Source organism: Chlorocebus sabaeus, chromosome 11 (assembly GCF_047675955.1).
Source record: "Chlorocebus sabaeus isolate Y175 chromosome 11, mChlSab1.0.hap1, whole genome shotgun sequence".
Lineage (NCBI taxonomy): Eukaryota > Metazoa > Chordata > Mammalia > Primates > Cercopithecidae > Chlorocebus > Chlorocebus sabaeus.
In genome coordinates, this window is record NC_132914.1 from 45482424 (window position 1) to 45501336 (window position 18913).

The 18913-nt window shown below is 49.4% G+C and overlaps 1 protein-coding gene across 6 annotated transcripts in view; it reads right to left on the reverse strand.

The window, feature by feature from the left end:
- The window catches only part of VDR (vitamin D receptor), a 63826-nt gene that overhangs the window by 10552 nt on the left and 34361 nt on the right, over positions 1-18913 (reverse strand). For all 6 annotated transcript variants that reach the window (XM_008003016.3, XM_008003013.3, XM_008003015.3 and 3 more), the window contains 4 exons: positions 14109-14239; positions 6221-6405; positions 5852-5972; positions 3014-3185 (listed from right to left, as the gene is read on the reverse strand). In XM_008003016.3, coding sequence (XP_008001207.1) covers positions 3014-3185; positions 5852-5972; positions 6221-6405; positions 14109-14239 — 609 coding nt within the window. The remainder of the gene's footprint in view (positions 1-3013; positions 3186-5851; positions 5973-6220; positions 6406-14108; positions 14240-18913) is intronic.

Below are 18913 nucleotides of genomic sequence, written 5' to 3' on the forward strand. Positions count from 1 at the left end.
TTTCCCTAGCCGTTTACACAAAACAAGACTTTGGTATATGTGGAGTTTGCAAACAGTAACGTGAAGTGTGGAGGAGGGAGTTGGAACTTGTGCTCTATGGAATGTGTTGTCAGTTCCAAGGAAAGGCTCTGAGGGTAAACCCTGTGCTCAGAGCATTGCCTGACTCACATGAGATCTGTCACTTGCTCCTGCCTGCCTGCCTGCCTGCCTGCCAGAGGGGCCCTCGCTCCTGTTGCTACAACCAAAATGTGCAATGCGCTAGAAGTGTCTCAGCACTGTCTGCCAGTTTTCTTTTCTTCGCCATTTTCACATTAATTCCAGAGGAAGAGCATTGAAAAATTTCTGGTATTTTGATTGGTGAGAGGCATAAAATAACACAGAGCCAGTTTTCTCAGGGCAGAAACGAACTGGAAAGTTCTGGGTTTAACTCTGTGAATGACCATCATCTCACTGGCAAGGCAGTAATTTAGGCAATAACTGATGGCTTTTCTACACAGCTAAGAGGTTCATAAACGGATATATGGCACCTCATATCTGTTTCCATCCAGAGCCAGCAATGTTAACTCATTTTCCAGCTCCCCGTATTCCAGCACTGAATCTGAGCATTAATATCTAGGAAGCATTTTGCTCCTTCTACCGGAAATACAGCTATTGCTGCTACTTAAAATGATAATAACATTGCTTAAGATCGATTTACTTCTCTTTCTCAATCATATTGTTTATGTATTTTATGGCAATATGCCAAATGAACTTTTGGGAAGAATTAAGGTACAAACATACATAAATATAGCCATCTCCCAACACATCTACTAAATGTGTCAGTACTCTATTAAGAATATTGGCTGGGCGTGGTGGTTCACACCTGTAATCCCAGGACTTTGGGAAGCTGAGGCCAGCAGATCACTTGAGGTCAGGAGTTTGAGACCAGCCTGGACAACATGGTAAAACCCCGTCTCTACTACTAAAAATACAAAACTAGCCGGGCGTGGTGGTGCGTGCCTGTAATTTCAGCTACTTGGGAGGCTAAGGCAGGAGAATTGCTTGAACCCGGGAGGTAGAGGTTGCAGTGAGTTGAGACTGTGTCATTGTACTCTGGCCTGGGCAACAAGAGGGAAAGTCTTGTCTCAAAATAAAATACAAAAAATTAGCCTGGCATGGTGGCACACTCCTGTAGTTCCAGCTACTTGGGAGGCTGAGGCAGGAGAATTGCTTGAACCCAGAAGGTGGAGGTTGCAGTGAGATCGCACCATTGCACTCCAGCCTGGGTGACAAGAGCGAAACTCTGTCTCAAACAAGAAAAGGAAAAAAAAGAATATTAACACTGTATGAGTATTTAAATATAAGTATTATATACACTGTTAGTGTTACAACAATAAAACATGGGAATAAATGAATGAAATTTATATGAGTGAATTGATAAAAGAGGATCCCTTCTCCAGTAGAACTCCTTATACTTATCTATTTTGGCAAAAAATGTTTCAGTATGGTTAGGAAATGGTCTTTATTTTTTTCTTTTCTGAGACAGGTTCTTGCTCTGTTGCCCAGGCTGGAGTGCAGTGGTACAATCATGGCTAACTGCAGCCTTGACCTCCTGGGCTCAAGTGATCCTCCTGCCTCAGCCTCCCTAGTAGGTGGGACTACAGGCATGTGCCACCACACCCAGCTAATTTATATATATATATTTTTTTTTGTAGAGAAGAAGTCTCACTATGTTGCTCAAGCTGGTCTGGAATTCCTGGGCTGAACTCCTACCTCAGCCTCTCAAAGTGTTGGGATTATAAGCATGTGACACCACGCCTGGCCAGGAAATGGTCTTTAAATGGTCTTCATTTTGGTGAAGGATGCCGGGGTCATATATGCCAGGAAACCTGTTTTTCTCCAGGATTCCCAGACTGTTTCACAAGTCTACGTGGCCAACCCTTCTCTTCTCTATCACTTCATTCTACTCTCAGAGTTGGGGTGTGGAGGAATCATGTCGTTGAATTTAAAGAGATAATATGAGGATGCCAGTCAAGCCAGCTGGAGTAACACAACAGTGAGCTGGGAGTTCTAGGCCTGGCTCTGACATGCTGGCTCCAACACCAGGAAGGGATCCTGGCTGGCCGTTGGACCTTTCTGGGCTTCCACACCATCATCCAGAAAGTGAGGGGATGGACTAGCTGTCCAGTGCTGGCCTGCAGAGTAACGCAGGATAGGCTGCACTTCATAAATACAGATTTCTGGTCCTACGCCAGAGGTTCTGATTTAGCGGGTCTAGGGTAGGGCCTGAATTTCTATTTTAAAGAAGCAATGGAGGCTGGCTGTGGTGGCTCATGCCTGTAATCCCAGCACTTTGGGATGCTAAGGCGGGTGGATCATTTGAGGTCAGGAGTTTGAGACCAGCCTGGCCAACATGGCGAAACCCCGTCTCTACTAAAATAAAAAAATTAGGGCAGGGTGTGATGGCTCACGCCTATAATCCCAGCACTTTGGGAGGCCGATGCGGGTAGATCATGAGGTCAAGTGATCGAGAACAGCCTGGCCAACATGGTGAAACCCCATCTCTACTGAAAATACAAAAATTAGCCGGGCATGGTGGCATGCACCTGTAATCCCAGCTACTTAGGAGGCTGAGGCAGGAGAATCGCTTGAACCTGGGAGGCGGCGGTTGCAGTGAGCCGAGATAGCGCCACTGCACTCCAGCCTGGGTGTCAGAGCGAGACTCCATCTGGAAAAATAAAAATACATACATACATACATACATACATACATACATTAGCTGGGCATGGTTGTGGATACCTGTAATCTCAGCTACTTGGGAGGTTGAGGCAGGAGAATCGCTTGAATCTGGGAGGCAGAGGTTGCAGTGAGCCAAGATGGCGCCACTGCACTCCAGCCTGGGTGACAGAGTGAGACTCCATTTAAAAACATAAAAAATAAAAAAAAGGAGTGGTGGATGGGTGATCTCCAGCCCTTCTTATAGCTGAGTCTAGGACTCTGACTCTGTTCCCTAGATATTGCAGAAGTTTCTTACCTGAATCCTGGGATCATCTTAGCAAAGCCAATGACCTTCTGGATGCTGTAACTGACCAGGTCAGCCAGGTGGGGCAGCATGGAAAGCTGGGACAGCTCTAGAGTCAGAGAAGGGTCATCTGAATCTTCTTCACTCAGATCCAGGTTGGAGAAGCTGGACGAGTCCATCATGTCTGGGGGAGATGAGGGAAGAGAAGGAGCTATTTAAGGATACTTGGACCAGGACCACTCCTGCCAGCCCCTGCAAAGACCTGGTGTGCCCTGGCAGGAGAGCCAGCTGGGAATCCTGCAGTGACTCCAGAGGTCACCCTTCAGCCCAGGCTTCCCTCTGGGACTCTCTCTGCCTCTTTCAGCAGCATGAGACAGTAAAATCAAGGAGCCAGAGACACTCAGAGCAATGAGACTTCCTCAAGCAGACTATGTGCTGTTCCTAAGGATCTCAATCAGAAATGAATTTGGAACTCATCAACCCATGGAAAAAAATGTTCAACCTTGCTAATGATCAAAGAACTGCAGTGTAGAACATCTACACTTTTCACCTATAAACCAGAAACAAAAATGTTTAAATACTGATGCCAGTATTTATAAAGATGTAGGAAATAGGCAATGCCTATGAGGGCTGGGGTGCTAAAGGAGATGCACATTACTGCAGGTAATCTAGAAAGCTATTTGACATTAGTGAAACAATTGTGTGTACTCTTTGGCCAGTAATCCCACTTCCCAGAATTCATTGTAAGGGAAAATTTCAGATAAGTGTAAATATTTAGCTATAAGTATACTGTTGTCTTACTAAAACGCTGGGAAATAATCCAGATATCCAATGGTAGGGGATTTAGGTACATTATTGTGTTCCAAAATACTGTGCAGCCTTTAAAAATTATGTTCTGGATGCATACTAAATTGTAAGGAAAAACAATGCAATATTAAAAAAACAGTCATCAGATTGTATACAGCAAAATTTCTTTTCTGAATGTACATATGTGTTTTTAAAAAAAGAGGCAAGAGATATATTACAGTGCTAACAGTGATTATCTTTGGGTAGCAGGATTAAAGTATATATATATATATATAGTTTATGTTTTCCAAATGTCTAAGATGAACATGTATTACTTTTGTATAATTTTTTTTAAAAAAATAAAAAGGTTAACTTGTTTGAATTTTTAAATAAATATATGCTATACTGAACACACCACTTGTGGGGAGGGCGGTTTAAGCACCTTGAATCAGTGAACTTACAAGAGGGTATCAAAAAACTCCTAAATAGGCAGGGCGCAGTGGCTCATGCCTGTAATCCCAATACTTTGTGAGGCCAAGGCAGGCAGATCATCTGAGGTCAGGAGTCCGAGACCAGCCTGGCAAACGTGGTGAAACCCCATTTCTACTAGAAATACAAAAATTAGCCAGGTGTGGTGGTGGGTGCCTGTAATCCCAGCTACTCTGGAGGCTGAGGCAGGAAAATGGCTTGAACCGGGGAGGCAGAGACTGCGCCACTGCACTCCAGCCTGGGTGACAGAGTGAGATTCTGTCTCAAAACAAAACAAAACACAAACAAAAACAAAAAACAACAACAAAAAGCCTCCTAAGTAGTATGGAATTACTATTGAAAGCTGAAATACAGAACAACATATGGATTAAACAGACTGGCCTTAATTGATATAAATAAATATGCTATCAACTGAAAAGAGCAGGAAGGTGAGTACAGAAAAGTGACAAGTGGGAGGGATTCCTACGAAGTGAGGGGCTGGGAGGGTCAGCTGATCATGCAGGGAACAAGTGTTCTAACTAGTATCTCTGTCCAGGGGCACTGGGACCCTTTCCATCTATTCTGGATCTGGGCAGAGATTCATCACTGAGTATGGAATTGCTTTATCTAAGGTTCTAATTGCCTGGAGGGGAAGGTTTTTTCCCATCCCTGACCTCCTGCAGACCCCAAGCAGAGGACAGCAGGGTCAGATTAGGGGTAGAGGGAGGAAGGACAAGAGCAGGGGGCAGATGAGGCAGGGTGATGAAGAGGAAGGAAGAAAAAGGCCATAAGAAGGAAAGCATGGGCAGGGCACGGTGGCTCACGCCTGTAATCCCAGCACTGTGGGAGGCCAAGGGGGCAGATCACAATGTCAGGAGATGGAGACCAGCCTGGCCAACATGGTGAAACCCCATCTCTACTAAAAATACAAAAATTAGCCAGGTGTGGTGGTACATGCCTATAGTCCCAGCAACTCAGGAGGCTGAGGCAGGAGAATTGCTTGAACCCAGGAGGCAAAGGTTGCAGTGAGCCGAGATGGTGCCACTGCACTTCAGTCTAGGCGACAGAGCAAGACTCCATCTCAAAAAAAAAAAAAAAAAAAAAAAAGGAAGGAAGGAAAGCATGATGCCTCCCAGACTCTCAGTTGAGCTGGAGGGGACAGGTCTTCCAGGGCCAGAGTAGACCCCAGAGCTCAGGTGGAAGGTGGGCTGCAATGGGACCAACACATTCTCCTTCCCACTCCAAATTTCACCTTCTGAAGGGCCCAGGATTAAAATATCACTTAAAGGAAGCAGGTCACCTCCAGGGAGGGGGCCATGGGCTGAAGCCTGGCTTAGAGAAAAGAGTATGGGCCCGGGAGCCCGATGCTGTACAGCTGGAATCCCAGCTTGGCCTCTTCCCCAATGTGGGCCTTTGGGCAAGTCACCCCCTTCTGTAACAAAGGGGCTGTTTTGAGGACACTGCATGGCACACAGTATGTATGTAAGTTTCCATTAGGGAGCCTTCCACCTCCTTCCATCCAGCAGCCCCAGGGCAGGTGGGGTGGACTCCTCACCCCCGCTCCCTTACTCCATGGAGGACTGAAGTCCTGCTTACCTGGAGAGGTGATATAGTGATCTGAGCAGCAGGAGGAGGAGTCCCCAGAGAAGCTGGGAGTGTGGCTCGAGTTGGGCCTGGAAGGATGGCTCCCTCCACCATCATTCACACGAACTGGAGGCTGGAAGGGAAAGATGGGGTCTCAGACCCACATTTTGGGGTCACCTTCCTACCTTGGCCCTGATCTCTGATAGGAATGGCTTTGAGGAAGGTCTATGGAAAGGCGAAGCCTCTCAGTGCCAGGGGCCAGAGCAGCCTCCGTCCCTACCCCAGTTCGGTTCAGGATGTCCCCTGCCCTCTGTCCCTACTCCCTGGTTCCACTAGTGCTTCTCCTCTGGACCGATTCATCCTCCCAGCAGGCAGACATACCCGGAACTGGCAGAAGTCAGAGTAGGTGGGGTCGTAGGTCTTATGGTGGGCGTCCAGCAGGATGGCAATGATGCGCTGCTGCTCCTCAGACAGCTTGGGCCGCAGACTGTCCTTCAAGGCCTCCTCCTCCTTCCGCTTCAGGATCATCTCCCGCTTCCTCTGCACCTCCTCATCTGTGAGGATGACTGTGGGGTGGGAAGGTGAGTCAGGAGGGCCAGCCAGCAGCTCCTCCAGAGAACCTTCCTCCTGTGGTTGTGGGTAAAGGTCCAACATAGAAGGGGCTTTAACACTCGGGGCTCCCTCGGGGGTCCTCCTGCCATGGGGACTCCCACTCTACTGTGTGAAGAAAAATTGGGTTTGCTATGGTGGAAAGGAAGGTACACGCAAGAAGAAGAAAAAGAGGATTTGAGAGGTGGGATGGTCTGGGCTTTAGGGAGTTGGGGGTTCTCAAGAATGAGTTGTGGGACCTTGGGCAATCTCTCTGGGCTTTTGTTCTCTTGTTTGTAAAATGAGAGATTTGGGGCCGGGCGCGGTGGCTCAAGCCTGTAATCCCAGCACTTTGGGGGGCCGAGACGGGCGGATCACGAGATCACAAGATCAAGACCATCCTGGCTAACACGGTGAAACCCCGTCTCTACTAAAAAAAAAAAAATACAAAAAACTAGCCGGGCGAGGTGGCGAGCGCCTGTAGTCCCAGCTACTCGGGAGGCTGAGGCAGGAGAATGCCGTGAACCCCAGGAGGTGGAGCTTGCAGTGAGCTGAGATCTGACCACTGCACTCCAGCCTGGGCGACAGAGCGAGACTCCATCTCAAAAAAAAAAAAAAAAAAAGAAATGAGAGATTTGGACCATATAAGCTCTTCCAAGGTTACTTTCTTGTACCTTCCTCCATAAAGTGTGTGTGTGTGTCTGTGTGTGTGTGTGTGTGTGTGTGTGTGTGTGTGTGTTCATATGCAGGTGGGAGAAGTAATAACACCTGCCTCAAAAGATCAACTGATTCGAGAACTAGATGCATGCCTGGCCCAGAGCAGATACTCACAAAATGTTAGTTCTCATCTCTCCCCTACCCTGATGCTCCATGAACCTGAAGAAGACATCAGAGTGGAGAAAGGATGCCAGAGCTCTCACAGCGCTGGAAGTGAGATGTGGAGAGGACTCCTCTGTGTGGCTATCTCCACATCCAAGTTTCCAGACATGGGACTGTGGAATATAGAAAGACTAGGCCTCTTTGGTTCTCTGCAAAACCACTCCTCCTCCAGCCTGTACAGCCTTGACATTTCTGTCCATGAAAGTTTTCAAGTTCTCTTGAAGGCCCTAAAGGGTGAGGCCTTGCAGCTCTAATCTTGGAAGTTCTCTACAGCCACTAATCAGGGTGCTGGGCTGTAGAGAGCTCCAATACCACCTGCAGGCTTGTGCCTGCCTCCCTGTGCTGGGGTAGCTGTGGGGGTTGGGGGGATGCTGGGAGCAGAGGTGCCTGGCACAGCGGCTGGGTAAACAGACCTCCTGGTTGTGGCTTGCTGAGCGCTGATGGCAGGAGTGGGCACCGGGGCCCTTGGCCTGTAGCTACTTGCTCAGTGCTGGTGCTGCCAGGGCATCTGCCCACAGAACTGGGGAGTTTCACAAGAGCAGGGAAAGGAACCAGAAGCCCAGGGTAGGTGAGTTCCAGGCTTCGAGAAAGGTCCATTGGCCCAGGCCCTCAGGTAGGGGGAGGACGAGATAAGTTGGTGGGGAGTGAGGAAGAGCCTATGCTGGGTGGGAGTGGACAGCCAGTGCCACAGGCATGGCAGGAAGGTGAGTGTTACTGCAAGAGATGACGCTTCCCTCCACGGGAAGCCTGGGAGTAGACCACGCCCAGGTGACTGACTCACCTGCCCAAACAGCTGCCAACTCTCTTCCCACAGTGGGTGTCTGCACAGACCCTACCAGGTCAGGCAGGGTGGGAGAGGAAGGGGCAGGGGGCATCCAGGGAAGGCAATGGGGGTAAGCCCTCACTTGGGGAGCCCAAGATTAGGTGTCTTGTCTTTCCTGCTCACCTGGGGACCAGAGGAGTTAGGGAGGCCTGTTTCTGCCAGCCACACCATGGTGTCTACAGGCATGTAGCTCAGCCTGACTGGACTTTGCTAACTTTCCAGTGACTCTGTGAGGCCATTCTCCTGCCCAGATACTTTTCCCGGCCCCTACTGCTGACCACGTCCAAACTAAAGTTGGCTTCTTACTAACTTTCCTACTTCATGTCTTAGTGCTTCTGGACACAGCCTCTGTTCTGGGCACACTGGCATTGCTGCTGGCCTGGGAACATGACCTGCTCATACTTGCCCCTGCATTTCCAGTTGTGCTGGGTGCCTGTCCAGCTGGGTCTCCTCTCCCCAATACCTGTATGAGTTCTATCAGTTCTTCAGTGCCTACATCATAGCCATCTTTTTCTGTGAAGCATTTTTTGATTGCCCTGAACTGCACTGAGACTCGTTTTCTTCTGCTGAGCCTCATTTCCTATGCCTGCGACATATTTAGTCTTTCCCACACACATTGACACCCAATTATCTTCTGCTCTGTAAGACTCATGGTTAGCACAGGTTTCAAATCATTACCTATGGAGGGAGCCCAAGAAGTTCAAGGTCTCTTTCTCTAGATTACAAGTTACTTAAGGGCAGGGTCCATGTCTTACAATTCTTTCCTTCCTTCCTTCCTTCCTTCCTTCCTTCCTTCCTTCCTTCCTTCCTTCCTTCCTTCCTTCCTTCCTTCCTTCCTTCGTTTCCTCCCTCCCTCCCTCCCTTCCTCCCTCCTTTCTTCCTTTCTTCCTTCCTTTCTTTCTTCCTTTCTTCCTTTCACAGAGTCTTGCTCTATTACCCAGGCTGGAGTACAGTGGCACCATCTTGGTTCACTGCAACCTCCACGCCCTGGAGTTCTAAGCTATTCTCCTGCCTCAGGCTCCAGGGTACCTGTGTTTATAGGCACACAACACCACGTCCGGCTAATTTTTTTGTATTTTTAGTAGAGACGGGGTTTTACTATGTTGGCCAGGCTGGTCTCGAACTCCTGACCTCAAGTGATCCGCCCACCTTGGCCTCCCAAAGTGCTGAGATTACAGGCGCGAGCTACCACTCCTGGCCTTTGTTTTATAATTCTTATATTTTCCCCATAAAGGCTAGACCGGATGGGCTACCTGGTTGTGGTGTCTGCTCAATAGTCTGACACCAAACATCAAATGTATCCACACAGATTACACCAACTGTGTGCAAATCATTTTCCTGGCTCAGGAAAGGCTAGTGAGTACTCCAGTGCTGCTTGTCTCCTGCAATGTAGGGAATGGCACCTGGCACACCAGAGAGCTGAGCAAAGCTGACCTCTTTTATCGAAACAATTGTAATGGAAAGATTTTCAAGACAGAAAACCTTGTAACGGAACACTTTTAACGTCATATAACCTTTCCCTGATGATTCAGAGGTATCATTCTGAATAATTACTGAACATTGCAGGACAAGGTTACGGCCTCGGAGTTGTCGGAGGCTGTATGCCCCGCGTTGCACAGCTCGGCGTGCTGGGCTTTGGAGTTCTTGGGCTACTTTTCTTGCTTCCAGTGTCCACCTCTCTGTGAAGCTATGCGTTGTCTCTTCTTATTGGTGTCTGCCTCCGGGAGTGTGCCTTTCTACCCCTTAAGACTTACCTTTGATCTCTTGGGAGCTAGAAGTTCTGGTGATCAAGTTTGATGTAATAAAAGGAAAATATTCTTAATGCTGGATAGCACATATAGACTTTTTCTATCTATGAGGCACTATTCTAAGAGCTTTTTGTATATTAACTCATATATTTAGTCCTCATGATAACCCTTTAAGGCAGGTGCTATTGTTACTCCCATTTAGCAGACGAGGGAGCTGAGGCCCAGAGAGGCTTTCTACCTTTCTCAAAGTCACACAGCTAACAGTGGTGAAACTGGTCTTTAGACCTGGGCAGTCTGGTTCTGGAGTGGAAGGTCATAACCACTAGCCTCTACTGTGTCTGATTACATCTGGTTATAAGCGGACCTTGGCTTTCAGCCATGGAGTTTTGACACACATTGTGTTCTAATCCATCTGAAGAGTGAGAAAATAAAATTAAATCACAAAGCTTGTAAATGACCTACTTTAAAGAGACAAAGAAAGTTCAAGTTTAACCCTATAACATGATTCCTCCAAGTCACTTGCATCAAATAGCAACCATCATCTTCTATGCAGGTAATAGAGGAAGAAATGCTGAGATCCACCAGTTTCAAACAGGCCCAATCCGTAAGCCTTCTGCAAGGCGACACTGCTTGAGGACTGAACAAGTCTAAAGTCTTCCACATATGCAAATGCATTGTGATTTATGAAATAATTTGTTTAAAGAGCTTGTTAATTTCATAGGAAACTTCTTATCATTTTTTCAATGGATTGAACCTAAAATGTCATTACCATCATGTAGGAAGACGCTATATAATATATGAAGCCATTGACCTAGAATAAGAGTAAACAGATTCTGAAAGAGTGTTGGACTCTCTGGTGATTAGGTGTCTGAAGTGCATGAGTTTTGGCATATGGACTTTGTAAAACCTACATGGTTGCTCAGAAGCTTTTTTTGACTTCCTTTTAAGCTCCTTGCCCAGCGTGAAATAATTTTGCGCAAGTTATTCCCATGCAAGACATGTTCTCTCCCTAACGAAGTCAAGATCTGCAACATAAACAATTTGAAAACATTTCGAGATGCCAAGGATGGCCTAAGAACAACCACAGGAAGACGACATAAAATTTTTCCAAATGAATGGCACAGACAGGTTTGGGAGAATCTTACTGATCTATAGACCTGTGCAAGATATACAGAGAGAAAGAAGCATAATGAGGAGCTAATATTAATTTAGTCCACACATTTATTGAGCACTATATGCCAGGTACTTTGCTAACACCAGGGAGAAGACATACGTCTGTAAAAACATCAAACAAGTTACCATAATGTGTGGTTCTGTGCAGGACAGGTATAGTATAAGCAAAAAGCAAGAACTCAGGACATTTCTTGGGTTCCCAGGGTATAAAGTCAACTAAGAACGGAAAACAGAGAAGATGAGTCTTTGGTGGGACCAAGCTCTCTTCAGTCCATCTCTTAGAGCATGTGAAAGTGCCTGGAAATGCACAATGGAGTGAGCTCCGACCCACTGGGGCCACCAGAGGCTGCCTCGGGTGTGGCCCACAAGCCTGAGCTTTGGAAGCAGACAGACCTAGATTAGAATGAATGCTGATACCATCATCTTAATAGCTCAGAGCCATGATATTTTAATTCCTCTGAGCTTCCTCAGCTATTGAAAAAATAAAAGTATTTACATATTTAGGGAGTATTGTGAGAATTTCAGAAGAAAATGCATGTGCCTGACGTGTTATCTGACGCGTAGTAGATGGTCAATACACAGGGTTTCTGTCCTCATCCTTTCCCTTCCTGTGCCTCTTCTATGGAAAGTCCATCTCCCTGCCCTGCCATCAGGAGCCTGGGCTTTTAGCTTCCTTCCTGTGGTTTTACAAATATTGAGACACTCAATTGTCTCTGGGATGCTATGCCTTGGGGACAAAACCCAGCCCAGATAAGAAATGAGCAGCTCTCCCAGGGTTCTGAGGCTGGGGGACTTCACACTGGCAAGGCCTCCTAAAGCTGGGCTAACCTGAAGCTGGGAATGATGTCTCTTCCTGGACGATCTTCCCTTTGGGAAAGTAAAAAGCACCAGGACATTTCTGTTTTAACTGGATCCCCGCTCCACCAGCCCATCTGGAACTCAGTACCGCTCCCGGCACTGGGATGAGGAGGGTGGTGTGGTGAGAAGCTGCCTTGGGCATACAGCAGGATGGGGACATAGGATGCCACAGGAGAGAACTAGGCTGGGGTGGGGGTGGCTGACGCATAGCGCTGATTTAGGGATGGGATGGGCATCGCTTCTGGGCTGCTGGGTTCCCACGTGGTAGGGTGCTCCTGGGCAGGGCCCCCTGATTTACCCCAGGCTGGTGCTGCTCTTCACCATGGATGCAGCGCTGTCTGTCTATGGGGACCAGGAAGCAGGTAGGAGGGAATGTGAAGTCTGATTCTAGTCCCAGCTTGGCTACCAACTTGCTTTCTGATCCCAGTCCTGAGGTCTTTACCTTTCTGAATCTCAGATGATCCTTCTATTCAAAGTCAGTAGGACATCCTCTTCCTCCTGAGGTAGGAGAGGGGCCTCTTGGGCATCAGTGAGCTTGGCCCTGAGGGGAACTCCTGCAGCAGTGCCTTACGAACTGCAGCAGTGGAATCTCATGCCAGTCTTGGTTAGCTGGAGCTTTAGAAACCAGGCCCTCTGCTTTGCAGAGGCTATCTTCTCTGCGGAGATGGGACTGTGCTGAGCACACCTTGGTGCCCACCCTAATGCCTCACCCTGAGCAGCGCCCACTGAGAATGTGTGTGAAGCCCCATAAGGCACCCAGGCCTCCAGCCTCCACTTCTTACTCTCTTCAGGATAAACACAGGAGCCAGGGCGTGGCAGGGACTAGGATAGGAGAGATCAGCGTGCCCAGGCCTGCACCCTGTGGAGGTGCGGAGAAACCACAGCCCTGGAAATACCTTCCAGGGCTGCCAGTGTTGGCTGGGGAGCCACCAGACGAGGAGGGAGGAATCGTGACCCACAGAAGAGGATCCTAGGTCAAGGCCCAAAGAGGAGGCCCAGGGTGAGGGCCTCAGCTCTGCCTCTGTGTCCCAAAAACAGAGAGTTTTTCTTCCCATTTTGGAAGAAATTTGCTATCCTCTAAGCCCTGTCCTGTGACTCTTCCTCTGTCCCTGACACATCTTCCTGTTACCTGACCTCTCCCCATCCCCCACCACCCCAAACTGTCCCATAGCCAGGAGGGTCTGCATCTCAGCAACATCCCCACCCCACTCTGACTCCTCAGACCCACAGCCAGGAGGGCCTGGGTTCTGTCCTAGGGCCCGGTGGGGGTCTGGATGCAGACAGCAGACAGGAGTGAGCAAGAGAAGGAGAGCAAGGAATGAGTGTGCAGAGGGCACCCATGCCCAGCTGGCTGTGCTCCAGCCCAGAGAGGGCCTGGCTAGCCCCTCCCAGCATCTGCTGAATTCAGTGGCTACTCTAGTTACCAAATAACTGTCCTAGAGCTCCGATGCAAAGTTCAAGTGTTGTTTTCAGTGGTGGGTCAGAATATCCATGTAAATATGCCACGTTGATCTTCTCCAACCACAGAGTGGGACAGGAAGTCCTATAGAATCACTCCTCTTTCTCCATCTGGATTCAGAGGGTCATCCTAGAACCCAGTGCTTCCTCTGGCAGACTCTTTCCTCCTGGTCTCTCCCTGGCACAAGCCCTCAGATCTGTTCAAGGCGCCAGAGAGGCTGGGAGGCTGGGGTGGGACAGAACGTGGATGCCAGCTATGCTCTGAATACTAATTCTCCCCATCACTCCTGCCCTTCCCAACCCACAGCAGCCCTCTCTCCCCAAGTCCAGAGAACCTGGGGTTCCTTGAACCTCATTCTTCCCTCTCGGTCCAAGTAACAGGAAGCTATGAAAAAAGAATGGCATCCTGGAGGAAGACCCTGACCCAGGAGTAGAAGGGACTCTCAAAGGCAGTGTCCTGCCTCTCCTTCCTCTCAGGTCCCACTCTGGAGGGACCCTTCCAGGGCCTCTGACACCAACACACAGGTCCTTGAGAGGTGCACAGGGCCACTGAGTGCATCTGACCCTGGACTTCCAGCTGCCCTGTCACCAGCTGCTGGTCCCATGAGGCCCTGGCCCCAGACGCTGGCAGCTACAGAGGAAGGGCCAGGCAGACCCTCCGCCCAAACTTGCAGGAGAATGGCCAAGGCCTTTCCCTGACTCCAGCTCAGGCCCAAACCCCACTCAGCCCCTGGACACTCACACTCCTTCATCATGCCGATGTCCACACAGCGTTTGAGCCGGCAGGCCTGGCAGTGGCGCCGGTTGTCCTTGGTGATGCGGCAGTCCCCGTTGAAAGGGCAGGTGAATAGTGCCTTCCGCTTCATGCTTCGCCTGCCGAGAGAGCACACAGCCTGCCCTGGGTCACTGAACTTCTGGCTTCTCGCCCTGTGACCACGGAGACCTGTCTTCTGGGCCCCCTGGTCTCCATTTCTCCAACAGAGGACATGGGGCCCACCCCAGCTGCCAGCCACTCTTACCTCTAGGTTGGGCACCAAACGATTCTTAGTTCTCCTTTCATTGCCTGCCCAGCTCCCATCATGGCTTGTACTTACGTTTTTTCTTTTAATTTTTTTTTTTTTTTTTTTTTTTTTTTTGCGGGAACACGGTGTTGCTTTGTAGCCTAGGCTGAAGTGCAGTGGCATGATCTCAGCTCACTGCAGTCTAGACCTCCTGGGTTCAAGTAATCCTCCTGCTTCAGCCTCCAGTGTAGCTGGGACTACAGGTGCATACCACCATGCCTGGCCAATTTTTGATTTTTTATAAAAATGGGGTCTCACTATGTTGTCCAGGCTAGTCTGGAACTCCTGGGCTGAAGCAATCCCCTCTCCTAAGCCTCCCACAGTGCTGGGATTACAAGTGTGAGCCACTGTGCCCCGACTCTTTTTTTTTTTTTTTGAGATGGAGTCTCACTCTGTCACCCAGGCTGCAGTGTAGTGGCTCACTCAGCTCATTGAAAGCTCCACCTCCCTGGTTCACACCATTCTCCTGCCTCAGCCTCCTGAGTAGCTGGGACTACAGGCGCCCGCCACCACGCCCGGCTAATTTTCTTTTGTATTTTTAGTAGAGATGGGGTTTCACTGTGTTAGCCAGGATGGTCTCAATCTCCTAACCTCATGATCCACCCGCCTCGGCCTCCCAAAGTGCTGGGATTACAGGCGTGAGCCACCATGCCCGGTCGCACCCCGACTCTTATACTTACTTTTACAGTACTCTGTTCCCCTTCCCATTTTAAAAAATTACACAGGAAATAACGCAAGTGCATTTCCCTAGAAAAAACCTTTTTAAATATTGAAATCTCCAGAGTAGTCAGCATAATAACATTTGATGAGCTGCTATGAGAAGTGAGGATGCTAGTCTCAGCATGAAGTCTTCTGGAGTCTAGAGACCTGTGACTGGAATAGCTCCTGTTCTGGGGCTAGATGTGTACATGGAAGGGAGAAAAGGCCCAAACCATAGCTCTAGATATCCCAGAGCCTGCCCAGAAATAGAAGCGGCCAGACAAGCAGGTGGAAATCCTGAGGCCTGGCCTTGGATTTTTGAAAGGAAGAGGAAGCAGGAGCTCTGCAGGAACAGAAAACTAGAGCTGGGCACGGTGGCGCACGCCTGTAATCCTAGCACTTTGAGAGGCTGAGGTGGGCGGATCATCTGAGGTCAGGAGTTCAAGACCAGCCTGGCCAACATGCCAAAACCCCGTCTCTACTAAAAATACAAAAATTAGTTGGCCATGATGGTGCATGCCTGTAGTCCCCGCTACTTGGGGGCTGGGGGTTGAGGCAGGAGAATTGCTTGAACCCAGGAGGCAGAGGTTGCAGTGGGCCGAGATCATGCCACTCCACTCTAGCCTGGGCAACCGAACAAGACCCTGTCTGAAAAAATAAAAACCCAGAAAACTACTAACGTGTTCTTAGCTAGAAAGGTGGCACCCTTGAGGCTGGGTGTGGTGGCTCAGGCCTGTAATCCCAGCATTTTGGGAGGCCGAGGTGGGTGGATCACGAGGTCAGGAGTTCAAGACCAGCCTGGTCAACATAGTGAAACCCCATCTCTGCTAAAAATACAAAAATTAGCAGGGCACGGTGGCACATGCCTATAGTCCCAGCTACTCGGGAGGCTGTGGCAGGAGAATCGCTTGAATTTGGGAGGTGGAGGTTGTAGTGAGCCGAGATCACACCACTGCACTCCAGCCTAGGCAACAGTATGAGACTGTCTCAAAAGAAAAGAAAAGTGGCACCCTTGTAGCCTATGTAAGTTGTGTGTGTGTGTGTGTGCACAAGTGTGCAAGTTTAAGGGCTCATTTTCCTAATTCGAATATTCTCTCCCACTGCCAGTCACACCACGTGGACTTTGGGAGGCTGTATAAAGGACACCTCCCTGAGGCACATCCCTAGAGGCTTTTCATCATCCGTGTCCTGAGAGTCCTGTCCTCCTCCCAGCCCCAGCAGGAGTGGGCCCCACTTTTCTGACATAGTTAGTTGGGGAAAGATGGTGGCGGAATCACCGTTTGCATGAGCAGCAGCATCTTCCAAGGAACTGCTGAGTGTGAAGATGCCTAAGCCTTCCCAGCCAAAGCCCAGCCCCAACCATTTCCTTCCTGGAAATGAGCTGCTGACATCCGCTCAGGGACCACGCGTTAGTTAGGATTCTTGGTAAAACATGACTCACTGTTCATGTTCATTAGCACACACACGGGGTTGAGGGCAATCGCACTCATCAATTGACAAGCTTGCTCTAGCAAAGGGACAGCTGGGGACCACACCGACTCAGCCCCTGGGACAGAGAAGAGGTAAGAGTAGAGTTCTGCTGGCAGTCCCAGGCAGGCCCAGACTCTTAGATCCATAAAGGGCCCAAGAGACTGTCAGTGTAACTCCCTCCCTTTATATGTGGGAACACTGAGGTTAAGCAACTTATGGATGAGGATATTCAGCAAGAAGTGCAGGCTTCTAAGTCTGGAAGTCTTAGGGATCTGAAGCTTAGCCTTTAGCTTCCTGGTTTGTTTTCAACCCCAGAAACTTAAAGTGCTCAGTGGAGTTGACGTCCCAAACAGCCCCAGGTGGCTCAAGGCCAAGAATGACCCAACAGTCAAGGAAGCAGCTGCTGTTGGTTTTGGACCTTGACTCTGGTACCCTGCTGTGACGACCCTCATCACCCAAGGGGCCTACCACAGAGCCGGGGTTGTCAGGGAGGTGGAGCAGCACCAGGCTGTCAGGGGCTCCTTAGCTCCAAGTCAAGCCTGCCTCAGGCCCAGTCCTAACCCTGCAATAGCTAACAAGAGAGAAGTTATATGCCAGGCTTTTTTCCATCTTTGTGGAAACAAAAAGCCTTTTGCCTTTCACCTCTATTTGTTTACTGCTGCTTTTCTGGAGGGACAAGAGACTATGGAAGTACCTTGAGAACTGTTAGCGTTCCCCAGAAACGAGATACAATCATCCTCACAGGGCACATCTGTATATTCCAGGACATGAGATTGGCATCCCTCCCACCAGCCTTGTGGTTCTTGAGGCTTCGTCCGTCACCACAAATGCTCAGGCTTCAGAATGCTCGTAATTCTCTAAACTTACTCAAGGACCAGAAGTTTCTATTTCAGAAGAAACTCTCATTTCCTTTTTTTTTTTTTTTTTTTTTTAAACAACCAGGCATTTCACTCTGGTCGCTGAAGGGCTGCTCTGTCCTCCCACTGGCTGTCTTGTCTGGTTCAGAGCTCTTCCTGTTAAACCTGCAAGGCCATGGGCACCAAGAAGACAGCACATCGTCAGCCTAGCCCAGCCACCACTTCCAGTGATGTGAACCAAAGCCTCTCAGCAGACCGGGCCCGGGGCTGAGAGCTTCCTGAGGCCCCAGGGCCTATCAGGGGTCCCGTCTGTCCTTCCCCAGGCTCCAGGGAGCCTGCATTTGACCCTCACTTGGGGGCAGCTCCAAGTGAAGCCAGCTGCAGGGTTGCCTGAAAAGAGATCCCACTGCTTCCCCATCTTTCTCTCATCTTTCTCATGTTGCTTTAAATATGAAGCTCCATCTCAGACGTCTATACACAGGAGGGTTGGAGTTGCCACTCAGCCCCACTTTGCCTGACAACAGGAATGAGGCTAGGAATGGGAAGAGAAAACAGTGCAGAGCTGAGTTAAGAGAAAGTACTGGGACTGGGCATGGTGGCGTGAGCACGCCTGCAAGCCCAGCACTTTGGGAGGCTGAGGTGGGCAGATGGCTTGAGCTCAGGAGTTTGAGACCAACCTGGTCAACATGGTGAAACCCTGTATAAGGTAAAAAAAAATTTAGCCAGGCATGGTGGCATGCGCCTGTGGTCCCAGCTACTTGGGAGGCTAAAGTGGAAGGATGGCTTAAGCCGGTGAGGTCAAGGCTGCAGTGAACCAAGATTGCGCCACTGCACTTCAGTGTGGGTGATGAAGTGAGATCCTATCTCTAAAAATAAAAAATAAAAGAGAAAGTACTGGGGGTAAAAAAAAAAAGTTTGGTGCTCTTGCTTCTGCCTAAGAGTTGTCATAAGAAGCCCGAGAACACTGAAAAAGAAGAGAACACCGTTACGCTCTGGAGCGTGGGGTCGGTGTTCAGGGTACAGAAAGCTTGCTCACCAGCTCCAACTGCCAGACCCAGGGGCTCCCTGGAACTCAGATCCCAGAGCTGGCCTTTGAGGTGTGTCTGGCCCAATATGTCTGTTTGCAGGGCCACAGATCCTCTTGGCTCAGAAGTCCTGTTCTTCCCTGTTCTCCCGCCTTCCAAGGGCACTTCCACGTGTGTGACTGTCATTTACTCTCTGCCCACGAGGAGTCGGGACAGCCAGACTGCCCAGCCCTAGCTCTATGCTTTGTCCTGAAGGTCCACACCCTACCCTGCCTTCCTCCCAATACTAATTGCCTGTGAGCTGGTTTGGATTTGAGAAACAAGAGCTTCAGGTTTCCATGAGAGCCCATTGCCTCAGCTGCTCTCTGAGCCTGGACCCTGTCACCCTCTGGTTGGTTGGCATTTATACCCCAGCTCAGGAAGAGGGGTAGGGGT